The following is a 27,673-nucleotide window of genomic DNA, read 5'->3' as shown; positions in this document are numbered from 1 at the left end:
TACACGATGGACAATTTTTCAGGGCAGAAGGTGACCACCTGCTGGTGACAGCTCGCAGTGGCAAACACAATGCCTCCACTGAACATATAGTTTTTTTGCTAAAAGAGGATAAATGTCATCTAAGAATTTCCCAAATAGATAAAAGTCTTTGACCAGCAGGAAAGAGGCTGTTTTAGAGCCAGATAGGGGATTAAGCCTATCGGCACGAAATATGTTCATGAGTTGGGTGCGCGAAAGTTTTTGGCAGCCCAGGTCTGGGTCAGACCATAGATCAGAGATATCTAGCCTAGTTAGTTCATTTCTTATGTAAACAAGCCAGGGAATACTCCCGAGCCTGTAAATGACAGAATCTCCTTAAGTTCTTCTCCATATTGTAACAGCTCCGGGGCAACCCAGAGCCTGCGCCAAAATCTTTGGGGTTTTAGTGCTAGCTCTTTATTGATCGGTCTGATTCCCAAGTCACACCTTAGGGGAAAAAGTGGGGTGCTTAACGGTAGTGCTAGTAGCCCTCTTAAAAATTTATTTTCTGTTCTAATGATTTCGGACCTGACGGAATAGCCCTAGAGTTCGCCGCTGTACATGATAGCCCCCCTTGCTTGCGCTTTATAGACCTCCAAAGGGGCTCGCAGGGGTTTGATTGTGGACTTGTTAGATAGTTTAAGGATTCTGGCCAATTTTAGCAGTGACTTAATCTGCTGGGGGCCCCACGTAAGATTTTCATTAATTGTGACCCCGAGATAGTCAAAAGTAGTTACCCTTTCTAAGAGTGTAGCTCCTAAGCTAGGATTTGGCCAGGTAGTTCTCGGGAGGTTGATGATCATAAAATTAGTTTTTAAAGAGTTGATCTCCAAACCTCGGATAGTGCAGAATTCCTGAAAGCCGTCCAATATTCTCTGTACCGCCATGGGGGTTTTAGACAACAAAAGGGTGTCGTCGGCGAACATAATTGCAGGGACCCTGGTACCTGCCAACTTTGGGGCATCGTTATGAGAGACTCCAGTAAGATGGTTGATTACTCTGTTGACGTAGAGGCAGAACAGGGTTGGTGCAAGCACACATCCCTGCCTTACCCCCCTGTCAACAGGGAATTTAGATGAAAGTGTGCCATTTTTCCCACATCTGACTTGGCCAAAGTTGGCCTCATGCAGCCTCATCAAACAGACAAAAGGTGCATAGGAATGCCAAGGTCCAGGAGGAGAGCCCAGAGTTTGCCCCTGGGAACAAGGTCAAAGGCGGAGCGAAGGTCAACGAATACCATATAGAGGCTGCCACCCTCTATTGTCACTGTTTTCCAATATAGGAGTTGTAGGCGAAAAATTTGGTCCACAGTGGAGGTATTTTTTCTAAACCCCGCCTGGTAGGGACTAAGAATTGCAGACTCCTCTATCCAGTTCTGCAACCAATCCAGAATAAGTCTAGCAAAAATCTTCTGGGGGACGCCAATGAGGCTGATCGGTCTGTAGTTGGATGGGAGCAGAGGAGAGCCCTTTTTAAATATGGGCACTATCTCTGCGCCCAACCAAGTACAAGGAACCGTCATGCCTCTCAGAATTGCATTGAACAAAATCTGGAGGTATGGACCCCAAACTTTAGGTTCCTGCTTGAAAAGAACCCCCGGAAGTTTGTCCAGACCTGGGGCTTTGCTGGAAGCAAGTTTGGAGATGGAATTACATACTTCCGGCACCGTGAATTCGATCACCTCAGGCTGCGATGTTAGTGCAGCCTGGTCGGCTGAGTCCTGAGTGTGGTCAGTAGGACCCTCGGTGGAATATAGAGCCCGATAGTGACCTTCCCAAACTTCTGGGGCTATGTTCAATTCAATTGCTGCTTTCAGCTCACTACTACCATGATTAATTATAGTCCAAAATTTACAGGACTCTTTGGTTCTCAAGCGCCAGCGATAAGCTGGACCATTTTTCGTGATCCCACTCTTCCTTGGTGCAATTGGTCCGCCGTTTGTAGTGCACCCTCCTAGTTTTGGTTGCAGCTCTATCATTGTCTTTTATGGCCTGCAGTAGCTCTTTTTTAGCCTTCCTGCATGCTGAATTGAACCACGAGGAGTGGGGCGCTCTTTTTACCCTCCCCGACACCCTAGGGTTAAGTAGCTCAGCCAGGTTTAGCAAGGCGCCCTCATTTAATATCTCCAGTTTGGATAGATAGTCATGGGGTAGAGGTTGGCTAGTTAGCGTTGCAATCTCGCTGTTCAAGGGGATTATTGAACTATAAAGTTTCCCTAGTTGTTCCTGATGTCCCACTAATTTGTGCCAACTAACTCTACGCCTGTCATTGAAGAGGGTGAGATTACCATCATTAACATCAGAGGATGGAGCATCACTCCTTCTTCTATAGGGTAGACCCAGTTTTAGGATAAGGGCATTGTGGTCACTGTCTGCTCTTGTAACAACATTAAAATCAATGACCAGTGGCCAAAGCCTTGTCTCAGCTAGAATGTAATAAAGAAGAGACGTTTGTCCTGGTTTGTTATAAGTACATTTGGCTGGGATGTCGGAAGGAGTTCGGCCGTTGCAGGCTCGTAAAGAGTGATTGAGAGTGAGTGCCGTAATTTGAATAGTTAACGGCGACCATGCCTTGGGGGCGGGAGCCTGAATTACAGGTATAGACCAGTGCTCGTCCTCTTCAGTTAGAGCTTCGTCATTTAGGCCCTTAAGGGGTTCGTAGTGGCAGTTAAAATCACCGCCCACCAGCAAGCGGGTACCAGTCGGGATTGTTACTAGACTCGCTGGCTGGACTTACAGGATGGGAATAAACATTAATCAGTGCAAGGTTAAAGGAGTTAGGCCAGGTAAGAACCACACATTGGATGTCTTTGGAATGAGTGTTTAGAGATTTGATTGCGCAGTCCAAGTGGTTGCCAACCCAAATTGTAAGGACCCCGGACGGGCGTCCTTTCCCTCCCCATACCGCCGGGACATAAAATGTGGCAAAACCTGTCTAGTGTAGCTCAGTACGAGCCCATGTCTCCTGAAAGAGGCACACATCGCTTTCATCCACAAAGGAGCCCCAGTCAGGACAGGTCAGTTTACTGGGCAGTCTTGCCAAATTCCACTATAGTATTTTAAGTGGGACTGGACCAGGGTCCACATCAATTTCCTTAAGTGGATCCCTGCTGCCTGTATTGGTCCGGGTCACTGTATGCACTGTGGGCAACAGTAAATTATCAGCCACAGCTACAAGGGTTCCGGACTCGCTACTTCTATCAATAGGGGACTGGCTAATGCTGGGGATGGGTGGTATTAGTGTTGCCTCCCTGTTTCTTCCCAGCTCCTCTGGAGGTGTTTCTGTTCTTTTCTTTGACAAATCCACCCGCTACCTTGTCAGCCATGTCTGTGTCAATCACTTCCTCATTAGTGGGCCCCTGACTACACCACCGTCAATCCTGAATCTGTTGTGTAGGCTTATTGCCTCTGGACCAGGAAAGTCTTGATGTCTGCACTAGCTGATTCCCTCCGCCATTGGGCGCGCTACCAAATTCCAGGGCTGTTCAGAACCTTTGCTAGTGCGCAGTTGCCCCGGGGGATAGAAGTATGACAGGGGGAGCCACTGTATAGCTGCCACAGGTTGGGACTGGGCCCATTGGCAAATGTGAGACACCGTCCGTTTGTCTCTGAAATTTATCAGTACACAGTCGCCAATTAGGTCCTTTGCCCTGTTGGCCAGCCATGACACCCTACGTACAAATAAGATTTCGCTAGTTACAGTTGGCTTTGTAACTTTGTTCTTTTGTTCCTAAGGGAAATGTGTGACTCCTCCCTCTCATTATTCAATTCAGGAACCCCAGCTAAAACCACCACATAGGGACTAGATTCGGGTGGTAGATTGATTTGGACGTGCCTGGAATTACCAGTACATTGTAGCTGTATAGATGTGTTCGAATCATTGCGTGGTATGGGTTCGTATCGTGCATTTGTGACCTGGACAGCATTGAGAGCAGCAGCAGTGTGCCCTGTTGTGCCCATTGCCCGGCCCTTGTGATGTAGAATCTAATGCGACTGACCCAGCCAAGCCTATATTAATTCACAACTTATCCTTTATGGGTTCTGGAGTAGCGTGTTACTCGCTGAAAAAGTGCATTTGCCTCATTAGGGGTAGTAAGCGCTATATAAATGCAATTACAATACTATAGTATAAACCCCATCTACTCCACTCCAGTCTTCCCACTCCAGTATACCCCACCACACTACCCCACTGCAATCCAAGCCACTCCAATCAAATTTACCCGACCCCCAATCTACCCCACCCCCAATCTACCCCACCCCCAATCTACCCCACCCCCAATCTACCCCACCTCCAATCTACCCCACCTCAAACTCTGCCACCTAATGAATCATGAATGGCAGTTACCCAGAGGTGGTGCAGGGTATTTTCCAACATTGGGGAGAACACTGGCTCGATTTTTAAAAGAATGTTCTTCTTTTTTTGCCACTGCAGAGAAGATGCAATGTCAGCATTTTTGAACGCTGGAGTTCCCAAAAAGGCTTTCTTTTGGAGACTCATTCTGCCTTGATGCCTGTATGCCTTTTAACCTTTACCATCCTGGCTCGAGTTCTGAAGAATATCGAGACAGATGGCCCCATGCCATCTAGTGGCTCTATATTAGCCCAGGAGGGAGCCTCGCTTGCCATTGTTGACCCACTTCAAGCTAAATTGTCTGAAGTCTTGTTTTTGTTGTTGGCCTAGCAAGGGCTTGCGTTGTGCACTGCTAAAAGCCATTCGTCAGCTCTTTTTTGGATTTTTGGAGATTGAAGAAATCTCATCATAACAAGTGATTTAAACAAAGACTGCTGATCCAGCAAAGATTACAACATATGTTTCTGCCGCAATCCTTTGTTGTGCCACCACAGTGGGACTTGAATTGGGTTCTCACTTTCCTAATATGCACCCCATTTGAACCAATGCACTGCGTCTCCTGACCCTGAAATGTCTTTGTTCTTTCAACACGTCGTGTGAGTGAGCCTCACACAATCGGCCCAGCTGTCCAACACAGCATTTTTTCACTACAAACTGGTGTTTAGAACTGGAGTGGCATTTCGTCCGAAAGTACTAAAACCTTGTCATGTCTACCACATGCCACCCAAATCTACCCCACTCCAGTCCACTCTAACCCACTCCACCACAGTCTACCCACTCCACCCCAATCTAACCCACTCCACCCCAGTCTAACCCACACTAATCCACTCCACCCTATTTCATCCCACTCCAATCTGCCCCGCTCCATCCCTAACTACCCTACTCCAATCCACCCCATCAATCCGCCCCTCTCCAATCTTCTCCACCCCATCCTAATCTACCACACACCAATATATCCAGCTCCATTCCAGTCTACCCCAACCTACCCCACTTCAAAGTGCCCATCTCCTATCTCACTCCAGTCTACCCCACTCCACTCCAATCTCCCTGGTCAACACCACTCCAATCGACACCTCTCCAATCTACCCCACTTCACTTCAGTCTACTCTACCATAATCCTCCGAATCTACCCCACTGCAATCTACTGCACTCTATAATAAACCAATCAACTCTGTCCCAACCCACTCAACCCCACTCCTGTCTACCTCACTCAACTTGAATCTACCACACTCCACTTAAATCTATCCCGCTCCACTCCAGTCTACCCCACCCCACTCTACTCCAGTTCTATCCCGGCCCACCCAACTCCACTCCAGTTCTACCCCAATCTACTGCACTTCACTCTTCCCTACTCCACTCCAATGTATCACACTCCACTCTATCCCAATACATCCCCCTCCAGTCTACTCCACTCCAATCTCCCCAATCCAGTCTACCCCCACTTTACTCCTACTCCACTCTACACCAATCTACCCCACCCCACTCTACCCCAACTACCCCACTCCAATATACCCCGCCCACCCCATTCCATGGCACTAACTTTTAGTCATGCTGAACTGCAACCACCCTGTAGTACGTAATGGTTAAAACACATTGCCAAAGCCAATAGCTCTTGCATAGGCAAAACCTAAAGGGTTGCTTTTCTCTCTTTTTTGTCATTAAACAAACCTTATTGGTAATTTTGTTTTTCAGAATTGGCAACCTTTAAAGCAGAGCAGAAGAATATTTTTGTCTAGTTTTTGCTTTGTGATTCATATGGCATACAGGTTTCGCAATGACTATAATAGTTGCTAAAAGCTAAAAAAGAAAGTAGGTGGAACTGTTATTTACAAAGAATTATATGGCATGCCCACAAGTGGAGAGGAGCTTCCTGAAGTAGGTAGAATTTTCTGTAATCTAAATTCGCTAATGTGGAGTTGAGAGTAAGTCTCCATACATGTCACAGAACCGAGAATTCTGAGGAGGGGCAGCGGTGCTTAATTTAAGCCGGTGTTTGCCGGTGGGGCCTGCCGGTACTAATTTTTGGGGACTGTCACTTTTTTCCCTCTTCAGTCATTTCCAGAGAGAAAGAGAGGGACAAACCCACCAAGGGGAAATAAGGAGGAATGAGAAAGACGGAAAAGTCGCCAAGGGAGGGTACAGGAATGTGCAAGAGAGAGATGAAGGGTCAGGGAGTGTCTGGCAGTGGATTAAAAAGACCTGGGTGGATTCATGACTATGCAGTCTTGCTATTCAATGTACCGTTATTTAATAGTCATTTGGTAGAGCTCCTTATGTCTCAATGTTCTTGTGTTATCATTTTACTGGAGTCTCCACTGGTCTTATGGACCTTTGGTAGCATACTGAAAGCGAATGAAAGGAGCTAGCACCTACAACAAATTTCAATCACAGTGAAACTTCTGTGGCTTCACCAAAACGACAGAAAATGTTGTCCAAACCATGAATGTTTATTAACAGATTTACTAAAAAGTTACAAATCAAACGATCATTTGCTCATTGTATCCAAAGAACATACATATGAAAATAATCTGTCAAACTGAACTTTAATATTATTTAGAAGAGATGCAAAATAGAAAAAAGTACAAAATGGCAAGTAGATAAGTTCCATAAAGTAGCTTCCCTAATCAAATTAGATCTTCGAGAATGTTACAGGTAAATCAAAGAGGAAGGTGTTAGCATCTGAAGAAACACATTTAGGGTTCTGGAAGTTCCATCCCACCAACTCCCTCTGAAAGGTACAATTAGAAGACAATGTTCCCTGGGTGCGGGTAAACTCCCCAGGGTCCAAGCTTTGAACAAAGAATGCACAGATGCATGGCCTTCAAGTTAGAAACAGTTCGGTCTGCCTGGTACAGGAGGCTCTTTCCCGTCCTTACACACTACACATCTATGTCCACATTCCAATTATACTCCCGCCGGGGTTCGGTGGTTCGGGGTCACTGGCCTGTGGCCTTAACTGGGTTGACCGTGGTTGTGAACAAAGACTGGTCACCCTTCGCAATTGCACGTTCGAGATCCTGTCTATCCCCCCCCCTCCCGTGGGTGCCGGAATCACCCGGGGAGGTGATAGTGATTGATACCGAACACGATATTATGGATCGAACGGTGCATGAACCATCGCTGCGGCTGATACTGGCAGAACTTTGGGCATTCCGCTCACATGTGGATACTTTGCTGAGCAGGTTGGATTCGCGCCTATCTGTAATTCTCCTGGTGGAACCGGGCCCGGCCTTGTTGTTGAAATGGGATTCTACAGCCATTCAAAACGCGGCCATTTTGAGTCCGTGCGAGGACCCCGTGAAGAAACGAGTAATGGAATCATCGGATGGTGCCCTGGTAGACGGTGTTCCCGAGGATGGCATGGTATTGCTGAACTTTTCACTATTGCCGGCTTTGGAGATATCGTCAGGCGTTCCCCTTCCGGATACTTTTGTCTGTGACTTTCCATCTCTTTTGTGGTCATCTTCTCCTTACCTGGCAACGCTACGACTCCTGTTTTTGACACATTGGCACTATTCATCTCGGAGGGAGAGTTTGTCTGCATCTACGGTTCTTGAGGACCCACTGCCTGCTGGTAGCCATGGGCTGATTTTTGCTGACTCTTCTCTTCTTTATTGCTCCTTTGTCTGCCTCTGTGTCTCGCTGGAAGGGGTTCGTGTTTTTGTTCGGAAGGGCCAAGGTTAAGATCGGCTGGATCCGGATGTGTTGGCATGGCTTCTACAAGTGTTAGACCTGTAACTGTTTGCTCTACAAGGCTGGGCGGTGACTCACGGTACCCTCTAATTTCTCTACATTGCTGTCATAAGGTTATCTTTTGCTGATAGGGGGTGGCTGTTTCAGACGGGGGGTCTAAAGGGGCTGGGAGCCCTCATGGATAGGCCCTCCTTCACTCTTCTTTTTCCTACCTTTGGGGTTTTAGTTGTTAGGGGCGACAGGCACGCTGCTAGTGGGGTTAGGCTGTAGCCATTTGCAGGGGTGCAGGGTGGGGGGCTGAAGGGGGGGGGGGGTTTATTTTGCCTTTTTTATTTTCTATGGCCTTTCTTCTTTCTTTTTCTCTTTGTAGGGTCAGTATAACTACGAATCATTCGGATTCTTATTGTATGCTTGTACTTAGTGCTTTCGCTTTCATGATATCTTGATTTGTGGGTGGGCAGGCCTTGAGTATTGGCGCAACATGGAAATGCATATTGTATGTTCTTTGTATCGACATAGATGCTCTGGCGCCAAATTTCCATTATAGTAGTCATTACATGTATATCCTGTTTTTTACCCTGCCCCCCGCTTCTTCTGTTTGATTGTATGGTACCTGATCCTCTCTTATATAATATAAAATGAAACCTCTGTCTTATCCTGAACTTTGACTATTCATTCCAATACAGGCTTTACTTTGAATCGCTGCCGGACCTTTGGGTTGTCTGCTGATGAGCTGTGTCATATTGTGATATTAACGACTTTTGATTTGTCTAGCGGCCGGCCCCCGTGGTTGTAGGCCCATGCTTGTATTTTTACTGAATGCTAAAATAAAGGTTTTAAAAAAAAAAAAAGATGGTAGAACATATCATTATTTACATCATAATCATCCAAAAAAACAGATAATGCTCTTAAATGGTCCAATTCATCTCTCCTAGTAAAAGAATCGTAAAAATTTAACACCAACATTGCAGGTAGGTTTTCACCAACAAGTTTAACAGCTAAAATATTTGGGGAACTTGTTGTTACCAGTTCTGGTGTATACATTAGTTTGAGGCTAAATAATAACGAGAGACCCCCCCTCGATCTCCCCATTGCAGATGGTTCAGCATTTTTGCTAAAGAATGGTACCTATCCAAATGGTAAGGATCTCTAGCGTCCCAGGTTTCCTGCAAAGCGATAATATGGTGCATTGACAGAAAGGCCTCCCAGTTTATATCCCCCGTTTTCGACCGCAGCCCGACGATGTTCCATGATAGAATTTCTATCTTATTCTCAAATACGATATGCCCTGTATGTTTTATTTCCAAGGCTACTATGTTAACTGGGTTTGGTAGTGCCAACTGTCGTGCAACCTCTTCTTCATTTTCAGGCGCCATGGCTAATTTTCATGCAGTTGCGGATCATCCTTGAAGGTGCACACAGTTGTCTTCCAGGTACTATAGTCAAACATATAACAACACACACATAACTCTATAATATTGAATCTTTAGTTTAGTTAGCTACATAGTCACTCAATAAGCAGTCTTAATTCCTCACTGCGGTAGCTTGAATTTGTCTTCCTTTATGTTCTCTTTTATTTATTGAGTTGTTTTGTAAAGTGCCACAAGCCACCAGTGGGTTCCCTCCAGGATCTTAGGTCATAGAAAACACAGAGGGAGATATGAGTCAGGACTATTGTTTGTGTTCCATTCCAAAAACGCGGTAATAGAAAAAATTGATTGGACATTTTTTGCCTTTTAATTAAGGTAGGATGAATTCAGTAGACGTGAATCAGTGACTTCCTAATTGGAGATAGGTTGTTTCAGCTTCCCTGAGAAAGGCTAGCTTTTCTATTTTACTCACTCTTACATTCCGGATCATTTGCTCTTTAATGTGTTATGAAAACCCTTCTCCGGTTAGGTCAGGATTATAGTAAAATCTGAATTTTGACTGTTAAACCTTCCTTTCAAGGATTTTTTAAATGTGTTTTACTTTTATTTGTTTCAGAGCTACTGAGCTTGTATTTCAAACTGTACCTTCAACCATCCAAAGACATTAACAGAGTCTTGGTGGCCCGGATTATTAATACTCTGACCAGGGGTTGCTGCTCACAGACTGATGGTTTACAATCTAAGTTTTTCAGTTTCTTTACAAAAGCAATTCTTTGTGTGAGGTAAGCTTATTTCATTCAATTATTTTCTATAGTTCTTGGGCTATGCTCTTCTGCTTTGTGGTATAGTTGTTGCCTAATTTATAATTTTTTATGACCAAGACTTTTCAACAAAATGCATGTAAAATGTTAAACAGCCTTACCTTGTAACGTAGGAATGCATTTGTCCCCTTATACGAAAATGATATGTATGTACGTGTGTTAACGACATCTATCAGGCTTTTTCTCTAAACACGGACTCTACACCACTATCCTTGTCCTCCACCTCACGGGATAACACACTGACCCGCTTTGTCGAGCTCACTATGGATCAGACAAGGAGTATTATTTCAAGAATCAAATCAGGTTCTGCATTAGACCCGTGTCCACTCAAAGTTCTTATGCCAGTTATGGACACGTTGATACCGGTTATAACTCATGTTTGCAACACTATGTTTAGCTCCGGAATTTTCCCGGCTTCTCTGAAACATACGTTGGTCAAACCCCTCTTAAAGAAAGCTAATTTGAATAAAGATGACCTGAAAAACTATCGTCCTATAGCCAGTCTTCCTTTCCTGGCTAAGGTAATAGAAAAAGCCATGAATCAGCAACTGTCGGAATTTGTGGAGCAGCACCAGTTGCTCGACAACACCCAGTTCGGATTCCGCAAATGTCATGGCACGGAAACTGCCCTTCTAAAGGCTGCGGATGACATCAGAGCCATACGAGACCAGGAGGGGACAGCACTCCTGGTACTGCTGGATCTTTCGGCGGCCTTCGACACGGTCGACCACAAGATCTTAGTCGACCGTGTCGAACGACTGGGGGTCCAGAAAACTGCTCTGGACCTGCTTGTATCGTTTCTGGCCAATAGATCACAAGCAGTATCTCTAGGACCCTACCAATCATCGAAGGTGTCTCTGCCATGTGGGGTCCCTCAAGGCTCATCCCTGAGTCCGACACTATTTAATATCTACGTGTCGGACCTTGCAAATGTCATCAAAGCATTTGGGATGAGCCTGACCTCCTACGCCGATGACACCCAATTGGTACTGGCTATCAAAGGGGACGGGGAGGAAGTGGCCAATCGATTCACGAGAGGAATGATGGCAATAGGTGACTGGATGGCCACGAATTGTCTGAAACTCCATTCAGAAAAAACTGAAGTGGTCATCTTCGGTCACCTCTCCCCGGGCTGGTCACCTGTCTGGTGGCCACCATCTTTCGGTCCCCCGCCGAGTCCAGCTAGCAAAGTGAGAAATCTAGGCGTCATCTTCGATGCTGGCCTCAATTTTATGGCACATGCGAATAAAACTGCGGCTTCAGCTCATATGAAATTGAGAATGATTAGGAAAATACTACCTTTCCTACCGAACACGGCCGGGAAAACACTGGTCAGCTCACTAGTCCTGTCCTCCTTGGACTATTGTAACGCTCTATTCTTAAATGCCCAAGTCCGAGTGACAAATAAGATGCAGTCAATCCAAAATGCAGCCGCACGAATGCTGGCTGGGATCCCCAAGTTCGCACCAGTTACAAACATCATTAGGGATCTCCATTGGCTCCCGATACGCAGCCGTATCAAATTCAAATCGCTGTGTATTGTTTACAAGTCACTCAATAATCAAGGTCCCCACTTTCTCAAACAGAATCTTCTCCATCATGTCCCAACCCGATCTCTTCGTTCCTCTATTCAGAACTTCTTGGCTGTGCCTCGCACTAGAACAGTCACCTGGGGCGACAGGCGTTTCCTGGTTGCCGCCCCTAGACTCTGGAACACCCTTCCTGCACATATCCGAGCAAGTCCCTCCCTGTTCACATTCCGCAAACAGCTAAAGACGTGGTTATTTGACCAATAGCCTTGTATATCTTCTTTACCCCAGTTGCTGATCCATCCCTTAATTAGCGCCGAGACGCCCACGGGTATTCGCCGCGCTCTACAAATGTTAATAAATAAATAAATAAATATGTATGGATGTATATGTGTATATATATGTATATGTGTGTGTATATGTATGTATATCATGTGATCAAGGCCTCTTGGGGTCGAAACGCGTCATGATGGCTGGTGTTGGAGGAGTTGAGTAAGCTTCAAATTTGCACTATAATGTGGTCTGTGCTGTGTGTGTGTGTGTGTGTATGTATATATATATATATATATATATATATATATATGTATATATATATGTGTCTGTGTTTGTACATATCTATAAAGTTGACTGCTGTTGACGCCAGAGTTATTAACCAGACTGAGAAACTGCTGCAGTCTTGACCGTATCCCAATGATGCATCTATGACGACAAGGCTTAAAACACAAGTGAGAATAGATTCTAAGCAACTAAAACTGCAACTATATTTGATTTTTCTTTTTGTTTAATTGCATAGGTGTGTTCAGTTTGTTTAGGACGGGATGATTATTTGGCAGATTTGGGGTGGGCAGATGTCACAACTTTGGCTAATTGTGTGTAGTCCTGGCACAGGTTTCATGATAGATTTTAAAGCGATAGTTGAATCAGTTGTGATGAACAGAAGGCTGGGTTGGCAGTAAATCAATTGGGGGGGTCAATCGTTCGGCTTTGTGCAAGCGGCTATATCCGTAAGTTAAGTAGTTTAGTGGTTTATTGAGAAGTTAGTTAAAATCGAGATGTAGTATGTGGAAGAAGATGGGGAAGACCTCAAGTGATATGAGAGATTTAGATGAAGCTTCAAAAATCTTCAGTGGCTGTTGAAATAGATCTTTTCAGGGAGTAGGCCTTCCCGAACTCGGAGTGGACTTGTCGTCCCAGAAACGGTGTGGGCCCATTTTGGGGAGGCTGGCTGTCCTAAAGGGTCAAAGCATGGTTACCAGGGGTTCCCTAGGGCTGAGTGGTCCTTGGGGCTGGTGGAGTCACTTTCCGATAACGAGCACTTGAGAGAAACCTAAGAGCAGACCTGTCAAGTGACATCAAAGATGACTACCGCTGACCGGCTGTCCTGAAACATGAGGATTCGCCCTCTGGAGAGGGAACAACCCAGCACTGAGGGCAACAGATGAGTTAGTGGCTGGCTTCACAACCAGCTTTGGAGGAGGCACCTGTCCTGTGCTTCATGGGGAACCAGAAGCAAACAAGAAGGGGGTGCATTGCAGAGGCTCAAGAGTGGGCAGGTGGGTCCAGTGAGCTAAACCGCTATTGACTGCCAGGACTGCTGCCCTTGGAGAGATTCCTGGAGAACATTGTTCACCAAGGGGAAAGGGAGGCGCAACCATGGGATCAAAAGAGATCAAAGTGGGAGAGGGAAAGCATGGGAGACATAACAGAATTTATTTTCTGGAGGAGTCACCCAAGACTGGCCAAGAGAGGGACAGTTCCTAGAAGTGTAGAGGATGATTGTAGCAAAGAAGATGGGAGGATAAAATTCACTCATTCTGGCAGCTGTGCATAAGTTGCAAGAAACGAGATGCATAGACTGGAAAATAAGATGTAAATTGCGGTGCATCAAATCTTAAGGCTGGAATCAGATGTCAGGGAACAGAAGTTGAAATACAATGCAATACCTGCATTGGTGCGACTTGAAACGCAGCTAGAATATTTGGAGACTACCTTGACTGCTCCAAATAGACGTCTGGTTGGTGTTACTAAGACAGTGAAAGGAGGTCCCCTTAAGGCAAATAACACATAGGTTTCTGTAGGGGGAAATGATAATGACTGAATCCTAGGCAAAGCTCAAGATACGCAAAGCGTATGGGTTGACCATGGAAGGTTTGATGGGATCTTTGGCACCAGATAAACTGTGATTTCAAAGTTTAGTAACCCCTCTGAAGAGAACAGTGTGGCAGGCACCCAGTAACAAGAGAAATGCTACGCTGTAGGCGAATGATCATCTAATCTTCCCCATTTACAATTAGGGAACACAATGCTGAAGACGCCAGCTGTAGCACATTAAAAAAAGACCTCCTTAAGCTGAATATAGGATCATCCATGAGGCCCTCTAAAAATATATAAGATTGAATTTAATGGCAAGAAGCACATCTTCATGTAAATATTGGCTGTAGAGGCTTCACAGGATACAATGGAAGACTGGAAAGACTTTTCTTGCTCCTGACTCCTTTCCAGTTGGAAGTTCTGTTTTGTGTAAAGGTTCCAGGTATGAAAGCGATGTTCTTGTTCTAGCTTTAATGGGCGACCTGAACATGAAGTTATTGATTTTGGTGACTGAGGCCTATATTAAAAAGTAATCTGTGATCTGGTATTTGTGGTGGTTCGTATTCGTCCTCCCTCTCCCTCTCCTCCATAAATCTCTTTACTAGGACTGGTTTTTAGGGGGATGCAGTTATTAAGTCTGGTTTAGAACTGGGTGATGTTTATTGGGGAACCGTCAAGTTTGCAAATACAAAGGTAATTATACACCTAAAGAGCCAAACATAAGCATGGTCCTTCATAGCATTTTTACTGAAAAAAGTTATGTGATGAGGTGAACAGGGCAAAGGTACAATCATAATAAATGAAGAGAAATTGGGAGATCAGGCAGTGATAAACAGAGCATGTGAGTGAAATTCTATAGGCAGCTCTTTGAGGTAACTGCAGCCTATTATATCGGAAATCGTTAACTTGTTTATCTAAAAGAATACAGAGAAAGGTCAGCCTGGGTTTTTGGAAGCTACATGGGCTGGCGGTAATGCAAGAAGAGATGTAGATGTAGGGTATACAACTAGAGTTATTAAGGGATAGGGATGAAAAATAGTGAGGAAGGTGAGACAGTAGAAAGAACCTTAGAAGGGCTATTGAAATATAATTCTATGCTTGACCACAATTTTAGAATTACGTCTGTGCTGTAATGCACTATTCGAAGAGATTAGTGTTTCCAGAGAAAAGAAATATAAATACAGAAGACGTATTTGGCCTGTTTTAGCATTCACGATTAAGATGTCCATCTTCCTCAAATGAAGACCCCTTTTGATGCAGTGTGTGTCATTCGCTTCCCCTTAAGGGACCTCTTGCAAAGCTCATCTGCATAGAATCCTCCGCTTGCTCTGAGTTCTTCAAGTTTTCTGCCCTTATAAGGCTAAGTGACGTTTGGTAAGATAACCACTTGTATAAGGACATCCGCTCCTCTTGTCCTTCATCCTTTTGTTCATTCTGTGCTTATTATATGAAGGTGTTAAGGTGGAAGGATGAGTTACATGCACTAATTTATCCTTTGTATTTTCTGTAATTCCTTGTCAGAGCAATATTAACAAGGTGCGGTCCACCCACTTGTTCTCAACGGTCAGTTGTCTGAACCTAGTCACATAAACTTTGAGTTTTGATATCCTTTCTGATCATCACAGAGTGCTTCTTCAACAGAATATTCCATGTTGGGTCTTTCAAACATCCATCACAAGAATGTAAGCACAACAAAATAGAATAGCTATTCAGACATGGTTCAGAGGAAGTTACCAGAGGTGTGGCCTAAGATAAGTTGGAAGCGATAGTCGCTCCTTTATCAGGAGGTATTGATTCTGTGGTAAGTGAGAACATTTTTGGTAGCCACTTTCCCAGTTAATGATCAAAAGGTATACCAACTGAGATGTTTCCTAAGAGAAAAATCACTTCAGTAGGAGAAAAAAGGCAATGGCATAAAAAACCTCCAAGGTAGCTGAAGAAACACAGGTTGTGGCAGTGCAAATAGAACCAATCAGCTGCATGCAGTACTACCTGTGCTAAAGTAAGTGGTTAATTCCAGAAATTCTGAGAATAAAAGCTACATAATAAGGAGAGTAAAGGACAGAAATCTCAGACGCAAAAATAAGAAACAAGGATTTGAAGAGCCTACTAGCAAAAAGGTCCCAAATTGCTACAATGGAAAGGTCATGGAAAACCTTGAGCGTTTATATTAAAGTAGGACTGTAAGTGCACAATAGTAACAAGGAAGGAATTCTACCATGTTCAATTTGGAAGAAATCATAGTGCACAATGAGCAAGACACAGTCTTGGATTGAGATGAAAGACCAGTCCCAGCCCCCAAGATTGCGTCTCTGTGAAGAAGAAATTCGCCTCATGGTGTTGAATCCCACCAATAATCTCTGAAATCCCTTCCTGAATTGCTTAAGAGAACTCCCAGTGGTCCCCTTTTGCTATGACCATTCCTCTAACTACATCTGACAGAAATGTGCAGTGCTTCTCACTGTGACACCGATCCATTAACAAGTGGACTCACCCCAGTCATGACTGCCCTCCAGAGTTACTGCTACCCTGCCCATTGAGCACCACAGCATTTCTTACCAGTGGCGTTGCGTGGACTGGCCCACAGTGGCGGTTGCTCTGGGCGTAACATTCCTAGAGGCACTCTTAGGGACACAAAATTTATTTTAAAAGAATCTGGAAGGATACTTGCCTTGCACCAGGCGCTGGCAACGCACGCTACACCGCTGCTTCCTACCACTGCCAGGTGAGTGAGCGGTAGATGTAGAGGCCTGTGGTCAGTGGTCAGCCCTTGATCTCAAAACGTGGGTACTAACTCATTTAGCCCAGACTGTGAGGCTTAAACTATAATTAGTAGTAGCATTAGCACAATGAACATTAATGGTGAGTATTTTCTTGTCGTGGGGTATTGATCAAAGTATATAATGATGGATATTGTAGAACATAGTAGTTACATTTAATCTGTATATCTTTCAGTGAATTGTCTACTGGGTTTTTCTTTTAGGCAAGACAGAATCTCTGCTGGCCTGGATCAGATCTTTGCTGCGCTTAATTTTTTCCTGGGCACGTTTGCTATAAATTATCGAATGCGGATTTGTAAATTAGGTGAAGAGGTCCTTCTAACAGTGCTGTACATATGGTCACAGTTCAAGTCAAATAATTCTCTGAAGGAGGAGATAATAGAATTTCTCTGCATGCAGCTACGAGTTCATCACCCCAAAGGAGCAAAAACTAAGGATGAAGGTAACCTTTATTAAAATGTCAGTCTTGGTCATGTCATTCTTTTTTTCTTTACACTTTGGTGCACGAAATGCTTGATTATCCAACAACTGTAATTTTTTGTTACTCACTGCTGGCTAGGTGAAATCTTCTGGGAAAACGTTTGCGGGTTCTGATAGCAAACTGTATTGCTGTTTGTTGAACATGAGGTTGGAGTCCATAGCGGTAATTCTCATGCAGTATTTCAGTACCATGGGATTAACTAATGCTTAGACACTATGCACGATTAGCTGTCAAATTTAATTCTCATTAGATAATGTAATCAAATTGTTATAAGAAGAATGACAACTGCAAAGAGTAAGTAACGTTCTTCATTCACTGGTTCTCCAGCACCAACTGACAAGCAGTGTGACAACATTCTAAGTTGAGCTTCACATCCAAAGTTCCAAGGCGGGAGATACCAAGGGTAGAAGGGCGGAGGGGGACGGACAGGTAAGAAGGGGAAAACCAAGGTAAAGATCAAGGATACTTACAACTTATTACAACACATCTCCCTTAAAAGGGAAGGAAAAAATACAAAGGAAAACCATGGCAAATTGCAATACAAGACATTACATTTGGTAGTCATTTTGCCAACAAGGAGAACGGCGACTTCTGACATCTTTGGTTGGTTTAATCATAGGAAAAGTGTCCACAGACTCGTCCGGACCATTATTGTCAGGTATGAATACATTGGGGCCATTAGCAACATTGTCCAGGCTCCAAGTGCTTCCATCTTACAGTAGAACAGAGTTTCTGTTTACTTATTTTTATCCTCAAAGGTTTGGAGAAAGACGAGGTTTTAGAATGAGCTGTATATGGTCTTTTGATTACTACCCATTGACAAGTTCGCCAACCTCTGTTACTTGTTCCCCACTTTTGATAATATTTGGCTTTGTACTCCGATTGATGCTCAGCAACCTTGTCCAAAATAGCTGATCTATCAACCCACACTGGGCCTCCCCCATTTAACCAGGTAGGAGTTAACTTGGAGCCAGGATTCCTCCCTTTGAGAGAAGTCAAATCACCTCAAATGTAATTCCGGTAAGACGGAAATACTGCCTTTTGGTTCTCAAAATATGTTTTCCTCTAAACAATGGTGGCCTGATGATGCTGAAGCCCCTCCCAACACTATTTCATCTGCTCGGAACCTGGGCATTAACTGTGATGATCAGTTGTCCTTCAAACAGCAAGCGATAGGCGTGGCTAGTATGTGCTTTCACATTATCAGATCACTCAGGAAGTTTTTTGACCTCCTTCCTCTCGCAGCAAGAAAAACCGTGGCAGTGGCATTGATAACATCTAGACTGGACTACTGCAATAGCCTGTATGCAGGAATTAACAAAGCTGTGCTTCATAGGCTGCAGGTAGTCCAGCATGCCACTGCCCGTCTAGCACTTCGGTGACCTAGAAAGTCATCTGCCTCGGCCACGCTTAAGATCCTTCATTGGCTACCAATCCATAAGCGTGTATTATTTAAGGTCCTCGTTATCACCTTTAGAGCCTTTCAGTCACAAGGACCCAGATACTTGACCAAGGGCTTTAGACGCTATCAGCCAGCTCGCTGCTTGAGGTTGGCTAACCATAATCTTCTGGTAATTCCCAGATTTAGACTGGCTACTAAAGGGGGGAAATCTCTTTTTGTTTTGGGTTCTAGAGCCTGGAACAAATTGCCTCCTCAGCTGTGACTTATGTCCAAGGAGAGCCACTTCAGGAAATCCTTGAAGACATGGATTTTCTCTCTTACTGTCGCTGAATGCAGGGCGCTAGTGTAGTGTGTGTAACGTGCTTTGTGTTGCCTACAGTCCACCAACCTTTTCGAGCTGGATTGGGTTTTGAGCGCCAAGATGCTCCTTGGAGTGGTAGCAGCGCTATATAAATGAGATTTTACATTACATTTACATTACAAGTAACAGGAGAGATTCCAGAAATGCTATTGGGGGTAGTATGGTAGGACCATAACATTTTTATGGCTTCATCTACTGGTTCTTTAGAGATACAAGCCAATTGGATAGTGTCTTTTATATTTCTGTTGGTCCTTTCAAATAATCCGTTGGCTTTGGGACAGTAGAGGGGAGATTTAATATGAGTAATGGACAACATGTTAATAAAACGTTTCATATCCTCGGAAGTGAATTGAACACCATTGTCGGTGACAATGGTGTTAGGAATCCCTTCGACAAAGAACGTGTCCTTAACGAATTCAATGAGATTGATAGTGGTAATAGAAGTGAGAAATTTAGTGCAAATCCAATGTGAATGATCGTCAATAAGCACAAACATGAATCTCTGCTGTGAACTAAGTGTATTGAATCTCTGCTGTGAACTAAGTGTATTGATAGGACCTATGATGTCGAGTCCTAACTTGTCCCATGGTTTTTGAAGGAACAGGGACAGAGAGGAAAGGAGCTTTGCTAATAATTTATGGTTTTGTCACTTGACTCGCATGCAAAGCAATCTTTTACTACAATTTCAGATAAAAAGTCCATGTTGGGAAACCAGTAGTCTTTCCTAATCTTGCTTTTGGTTAAACTTCTCCTGGGGTGACCTTTGTGAGCAATTTGAATAATACGTTCATGCAAGCCTTTTGGTGGTATAAAATTATTGCATTGATGTGTTATCACCAATTATGGATAGTTTGTCTCTTATAATCCAAAAAGGCATTAGATTCTCTGGAACATCTTTGGTGTTATTAGGCCACCCTTTACAGATGAATTCTTTGAGAGGAGCCAAAGTGTCATAATCTTGGATACATTTCATCCATTCAACATTATTGATTGCTGGAATGTCAATGGCAAGAATGCATAGACATCCTCTGATTCTATAGGAAGTCTGGATAGACAGTCTGCAACCCTATTCTTTTCTCCTGGTACAAAAATCATGTTGTAATTGAACCCTTGTAAACGCAACACCCATTTGGAGATGCAGGTGTGGCCTTCTCAATAGACTTTGTTGAGAATATATGTATCAAGGGTTTGTGATCAGTCTTTATAGAGAATGGAATGCCCCACAGAAAAAATGTAAAATGATTAATTGCCCAAAAACAGGCAAGAGCCTCCTTCTCTATGGTAGAGTAGTTGCGTTCGGGGCCACTAAGAGTTCTGCTGGCAAAGCCTATAACTTTCTCTTCACCATCCACACTTTGAGTGAGGGATGCTCCTAATCCTTTCATGCTTGCGTCAGTGCTTAAAAAGGTTTTAGCATTAGGATTAAACATACTTAACAAAGGAGTATCGGAAATGGCTTGTTTAATATGATCACATTCTTTTTGGCAATCAACATTCCGTTCAAATATGGTACCTTTCTTTAACAAAGATCTTAGAGAATGTACACACTCAGCAACATTTTTGACAAATTTGGACATATATTCAATTACACCTAAGAACAACTTAAGTTCCTTTTTATTGGATGGTGCAGGGGCCAATCTAACTGCATCGACAAGGCTAGGCTTGGGACTTATCCCTTCACTGGTAATAGTATGGCCAAGGTAAACCACAGATTGTACACCAATTTTGCATTTATTAATTTGTGTGGTAAATCCTGCTCTGCTCAATTTCTTCTGAACCTCCTCAAGAACCTTGTTGTGTTCCTTCTTTGATTAACCATACATAAGAATATCGTCCTGAAAGCACAGAACTTTATTAATGCCCTGTAAAATGTGCTGCATGATACGCTGGAATACAGCTGCAGCGGACCCTAATCCAAAGGGCATCCTGCAATACTGAAACGCTCCAAAAAGAGTATTGAAAGATGTGAGAGCTTTCGAGTCAGGGTGAAGAGCTATCTGATGGTATGCTGACGAAAGATCCAAAACACTAAAGTACTTGGCACCTTGTATTACACTAAGCATCTCAATGATATTTGGGAGAGGATGTCTATCAACCCGTATATTAGCGTTAAGGTCTCTTAAGTCAACATACAACCTGATGCTCTTCCCCCCTTCTTTGGATGCTATAACAACGGGGGCGACCCACTCTGAACTCTCCATTCCCTCAATAATCCCATTGGCTTCCAATTTATAGAACTCTTCTTTCAAAGGGGTACGTAGAATTAAAGGGACTGATCTAGCTTGATGAACAACTGGCTTGATATGATCTTTGAGTTTAATCTTATAGAGGTAGCCCGAGCCCGAGGCCGAGCTTGTTGGAGAAAACTTCGGGAAATCTTTCACAAATGTCATATCCTGTTATGGCCCTATCAACAAGATAGACCGGTTCAGGGGCATTGGGATCTAATTTGATCCCAAGATCCTTTTGGTGTTTCCACCCTGGCAAATTTGAACCACTTTTTGTTATGTAAACATTTCCAACAGTAGACCTATTTTTGAATATTATTTGCATAACTAGTATTCCAACTAATGGTATGGGATCATTGTTATAGCCACGGGGTTAACGTGTAATTCTTAACTTTATACCTTTCCAGAAAATATTTTTCATTAATCAACGTAAATGGAGAGAAAGAATCGGCAAAAACTATAAAGGAAACGTCATCCAACAATATGTCACAAGTGGGATAATTGTTGTTGTGAACACCCAAATTATCAGCAATGCAATGTGAAAAATTATATATTCACTGGGATTTTCTTCACAGTTGATTAAGTGTGTCACTTTGCTTTTTTTATCTTTATAAACCTTTGAAAAATGCCCTCTTTTATTTTCCTACATATCACACCTCTGGCAGGGCAGCAGATGTTTAACTAAATGGTTAGCATTCCCACACCTATAACATTTCAATTTAGTAGGTTCAATTCTTTGATTATAGTTTTCTACAATGGCCGTTTGTTTTTGTCATCCTTACCAGAAATTCTACACACATTCTTCTCCGTTACTAATTTTACATCAAGATTCTCTTTTATTTTGCTCATACAGAAAGCAGTACGTTCAATACTCTTTGCAATGTCTATTGCTTGTTTGAGATCCGGTGCATCAGACAATAATTTCTCCTGAAACTTCTTATCACGTGTACAACGCACCAATTGGTCTCTAATTAGAGATTCTGTTAAGGTGCCAAAATCACATGTGGCAGCTAATCCTCTTAAAACTGCTATGTAATTAACAACTTTCTCGTTCTTCCCTGGTGCTCTGGAAAAGAACTTGTGTCGTTCAAGAACTATATTCAGTTTTTCCTCAAATTGCATTTCCAGTTTCTTAAGGGTGTTATTGTAAACATCTTGTTGAGTATCCCCCATTGCATCTTCATTAGAACTTTGATCTTCCTCAGCAAGATCTGGTAAATCATCATATATTTCTCTTGCATGGTTACCTAAATAATGCAGAAGAATATGTTGCTTATGTACATTAGATAATCTGTCACCCCCCATCGCTATTAAATATGACTAAAAAAGATTCACCCGTTTCTTCTAAGGAATAAGAGGCTAGCCCTCCTCATTAAGGAAAGAAGGAGGTTGAGACATTGCAAAAGGAGCTATAATAAGAAAAGAAAGGGAGATAAAAAGGAGAAAATACAGCAAGGAGAATAATAGAATAAAAGGTACATATGAGAATGAGTAAAGGGAGAAAAAGATTCTGAAATTATATAAAGGATACAAAAAAAAAGAAAAGAAAATTTAATAAAAGAATAAAAAAAACTTGAGAATTTTCTAAAGCTGTATAATACTGGACTGTACAAGGAGTTGAAAGAACAAGCTTTATGGTGAAAATCTATATATAAGCTGTGCAGATCAGCGAAGGAGAGCACATAATGAAGCATCCAAATAGTAACTATATAATTGGTAGGTTGTGCTTATGAGCGTTGAGTAGAACTGACAGGCTAAAATGACATGGTATTCTCGAATAGGGTAATGTAAAATATCTATAGTACAATGGAAAGCTGAGCCTGTCTGTGTTCATGAAGTTAGGCAGGTGGAAAAACAGTCTCTGTTTAAACCTTAATTCCCAAAAGTGATGTGTTCCACAATGCTACAGCAGAGTGAAGTAGAAACTCAAGGTGATGCTGCGAGTCTTCCTTGAGCTCAAAGTATTTAAGGAACAAAACATTAACAGATGAGGAAATAAAGGCAATTCTAAGTTCTGAGGAGAAATAAAAAAACAGTAAAGTTTTTTTTTCCAGTAAAAGGGATGACTGCAGAACCACCGTTAGAGACGAGCAGGAAATTGACACCGAACTCGCTCTCCAGAAGGCAGGGAAAGATGTAACATGGATAATGCTGTCACCTGCTGGGTAGAAGTGGAATACGTACACAATTCCTTTCAGCTGACGAAAGTTTCACCCTCATGCTGGAAATCAGCTGGAGACGTGAGGGAAGAGAAAATAAACAAAAATAATTCACTCCCCACTCAGAGCAAGCAATATATAGCCAACTCTGCTCCCAAGGCTATGAGGAAGGAGCGGGACCGCATCACTCGGCAACAGCTGAGAATTGCTGTAAGTCGGAACTTAGCATACGAAGATCGACTTCTGTTGGTTAAGTCCTTGCACACCGTTGTTCCTTGCTGATGGTACTAAGGAAACACTGCTGTCACCTACTGGACAAATAAGAAAGGCGCACCGCAACTCTCCTCAGTTGACAAGCTTGTAAATTCCGCACTCCAGAATCAGTTGTTCAAACGCCTCAAATAAGCGAGAAACGTGTGGCGTTAAAGGCTTTAATTTCAGGCAGAAGTCTGTGACGCGCCCACACACTATGGATCGCACACACCACAAAACAGGTTACACTTGTAATGAATTAATTTAGTCCAGATCTAATACTCCACAACGACCGGAGTAGTGCCATGCGCCAGATTAAAGTTGAAACTGAAAACCGAGTAACATTTTAACAGCACAGCACTCACCACAATGTCGAAGGAAAAAGATGGAAAAGACCAGTGTGTGATTGCAGATCCATAAAAGTAGTTGGTGAAGCAGGTATAAAGGGGCGAGAACCAGGAGACTTCCCCCAGCGCAGTAAAGGAAAGAAGGAATCTTCACCAAAATGTTATGAGAAGAATGAAAACCCCTAAGAGTAAGTAACGTCCTTTATTCACTGGTTCTCAAGCACCAACTGACAAGCAGTGTGCCAACATTCCAAGTTAAGCTTCACATCCAAAGTTCCAAGGAGGGAGATACCAAGGATAGAAGGGCGGAGGGGGGGGGGAAAGGTAAGAAGGGGAAAACCAAGGTAAATATCAAGTATACTTACAACTTATTACAACATGTTTCTTTGAAAAAATGTAAACAGCTACTCACAGAAATATCAAATTTAAAGTATAACTGAATCTTTGTCAATATGCAACTGTTAGAGCGCGCTTTATCCATACACCTTGTTGAGTATATTAGACCACCATACCCATCTGAAGCTTAGCATTTGACCTTACTGGTCATTTATTAGAGACTTCTAAGTACAGATTCCTTGACTTATGAATATGCCCAGACGCAAGACTGACCCTGGAAAAGTTTTACAATTTTCGACGTGGATCCAGAGCTCTCTTGGATGCTGTTAGTTTTACAGATTTGTTTCTTCAGTGAAAAATGTTCCATTGCGTGAGGGACATTTTCCCACGTAAAGCTACAGGGTTTAAACTGTGCATCACTGTTATCAGCAAATGTTGGTGATGAACACCCACGATGTCCATCTTTGGTTTCTGGGCTCCATGCATGTCTTGGTGTTGTGTGATTGATGTGCGAAGATGAATGGCAAGGCTATCTTCGACTGTGAAGCCAAACCCTATGTCACAGAACTCCAACAGTCGAAGAAAGCTTGGTCCCAGTCGGGGGCACAGACTTACTTTCGCTCTCAAGGCCATCTCCGGCACTAAGGATCTGAGGTGGCCCCCAATCGGGTTAATGCTGGCAGATCTGTCACCAACTGTACCACTCACGCCTACCTAGAGGGCGGCTCATATTCTAGCTCAGCTCCACTGGCACCAGCACCACATCCAATGCCCGACTTTTTGCCACAACCAACACCACCAGCCCGAGGCTTATCGCCTACACCAACATCACTGATACCAGAAACAGAACAGGTATTGTACTCCGAAAGATATCCTTAAACCCCTCTGAAGTCATAACCAAAATGCCTGTACCCACATGTAGATCCTCAGATTCACGGTTGGCTCTCGTATGTATTGTAGGGAGCAATGGTGAAGATTTGTTTCTAGATCTACAGGATGCCAGTGGCCGGACACCTCTACAGATGTGGCCCTTTACTCTCCTAACCCTGCCACAGCAACAGATGAATCCTCCTTCGCCATTGTGAATAAGAGGGCAGCTCAAGTTTGGACCTCATTTTGACGTAGACAGAGTTCAAAAATAATGTTCTAACCCATGTTCTACACCTTTCTCAGAGAAGCCAAGAAACTCTCCTCTCTTTAAAATTAGGCTTTGTCGGATCTTCTGATGGGCACCTGGGAAAAGCCGATATTGCCCTGCAGTCGATAAGAAAAATAGACAAGAGGCATATGCCTGTCCCAAAGGATCCAGATTTCCTGCTATAACATCATACCCAAGAAAGCTTTGTGGTGCAGGGGTCTGCAAATAAAATCAACCGTAATGAGTTTTCGATCAACCCACTAGAGAAACAGAGAGAATCAAATTGCATGTAAATGTTTGCTGAGTATATGTTTTCATCTTTCTGCCTTGCCGTTAGGTCAGTTAAACACATAGCTGCCTCCTGTGGAGAAACACTTGCATGCATTATGGAACATAGCAGAGGCCATCTTGTCCGCCATCCCAGATGACATCTAGCTTAATTTACAGCATCTCATTCAGGATGGCCAGGACACATCGAAGAGATCCATACACCTAGGCCTAGAGACTACCCAGTGTTTGGAAGGGGCAGACTTAACCATTGTGGTGCTTAGGCACCACTCTTGGGTTCCCTTCACTGGCTTTTCCAGTGATATACAACAGCCCCTCATGGACGTGCCTTATGATGGGTCTAGGCTCTTTGGAGCCAAGGCATACCTGCCCCTGGAACTTTTTAAGGAGAGCAAACTTACAGCCAGCTTTTTGAAGTAGAGACAGCTTCCAGGCCTCCTGTAGAACTCACTATCCAAATAGCAGCCCCACTCCAACAAAACTGCTTTAAGTCACCCTCAACAGCACACAATTGCCTGATGATGAGGTCCCATCACCTTTCATCTCCCCGCTGGAGGAGCATCACCTATGACCAGTAGATTCTGGAAATTGTAGAACACTTCTTCTTACCCTTCCTGTGTCATTTCCTTAATATGCCACCCACATCACAACACCTCCCAGGAGGATCACTTGTCTATACTCCTAAGAGAAGTCCAAGCTCTCTTGGCTAGGGGAGCAATAGAGATGATGGAGACATTGGAGATCAGGACTGGCTGTTACTTCTGTCATTTCCTGATGCTGAAAAAGAACAGAGGCCGTAACCCTCTGAACCTCTTCTTTCGAAAGGACATGTTCAAGATGCTCAACCTGGCCTTGGTTTTCTCTGCCCTGGTTGTAGGAGATTGAATGGTGGAATTGGATCTTTAGGACCACTACTTACACATTCCTGTGCAGCAGTCCCACAGACACTACCTACGGTTTCAGATAGGCCAAAAGAACAGTCAGTCTTAGTGCACCTTGGGTGTTCACAAAAGGGATTGTGGCGTTTGGCAGTCAAACTATGTAAGTCGGAATTACTAATCTTTCCATACCTTCATGACTGGCTCCTGAAGTTGGGCTTGCCCCAGGCAGTCGCAAACCACCTCCAGATTAATGCTGACTTGTTGACATTATTTCTGCATCAAGGTGTCTTTATAATGGCCCCCCCTCGTCGGAGTTATCCTGAATACGGTGCCTTTCAAAGCCTTCCCTCTGCCTTAATAAATCCAGGGCATGCAGGCTATGATCCAGATGTCTCAACCTCTGACTGTAGTCTCAGTAAGAGCTGCTCTGATATTTCTTGGACTCCTGCATCCAATCCTCAGTCCCAAGGGAACCTTTTGGATTCCATCTAGGTGTTGGAGGAGACTGCGAAAGACCTGTGGCTGTGTGTGTTCCCAAAGCGGGGTTTTCCACTCAGATGCCTTAAATCTGGACTGTGACTCAGTTCTCTTGTATGCCTTTCCTACTTTTCCTGCCCAGAGTGCTAAAAAAGATCAGGAAAGGCTGGGTCCAAGTCATCCTAATGGCTCCGGACTGGGCAAGGAGAGTGTGGTATTCCGAACTTCTGGCAGTGAGCATCTGTCCTCCAATTCAGCTGCCCCTTCAAGAGGAACTCCTGTTGCAGGAGCAGGGTCGGACCCTACACCTCAGCCTGCACAACCTACACCTCCGCCTGCACAACCTACACCTCCATGCATGGAGAGTGAATGAGGCCAGTTGATGGCTTTCGATCTTCCTCCTGAAGTAGTTGGTGTTTTCTTGGCCGTCATGCGTTCCTCCACCAAAACTGTATACACTGGACACTGGGAGGAGTTTGTTGTCTGGTGCTCTATCTGTGACTATCAGTTTTTATTTTGTCTTTCTTCAGCTTGGCAAGGTCTTGCTGTGGCACCAGTTATGGATTATCTTTCTGCATTTTCGGCCTTTCTGAGTTTGCTTGATCACCGTTCCTTTTCAAATTACCTGTGACGCGTTTCTTAAAGGGACTTATCCACTTCTTCCCTATCCT

At 43.6% G+C, this 27,673-nt stretch overlaps 1 protein-coding gene across 1 annotated transcript in view; it reads left to right on the top strand.

The window, feature by feature from the left end:
* Window positions 1–27,673, top strand: part of ATM (ATM serine/threonine kinase) — a 1,399,724-nt gene that overhangs the window by 122,402 nt on the left and 1,249,649 nt on the right. Inside the window, exons 6-7 of the mRNA XM_086935231.1 lie at window positions 10,048–10,213; window positions 16,856–17,094. Coding sequence (XP_086791357.1) covers window positions 10,048–10,213; window positions 16,856–17,094 — 405 coding nt within the window. The remainder of the gene's footprint in view (window positions 1–10,047; window positions 10,214–16,855; window positions 17,095–27,673) is intronic.

Source organism: Lissotriton vulgaris, chromosome 8, assembly GCF_964263255.1.
Source record: "Lissotriton vulgaris chromosome 8, aLisVul1.2, whole genome shotgun sequence".
In the NCBI taxonomy this organism is placed as follows: domain Eukaryota; kingdom Metazoa; phylum Chordata; class Amphibia; order Caudata; family Salamandridae; genus Lissotriton; species Lissotriton vulgaris.
Note: the sequence above shows the minus strand (reverse complement) of the source record. Positions and strands in the feature narration are given on the sequence as shown.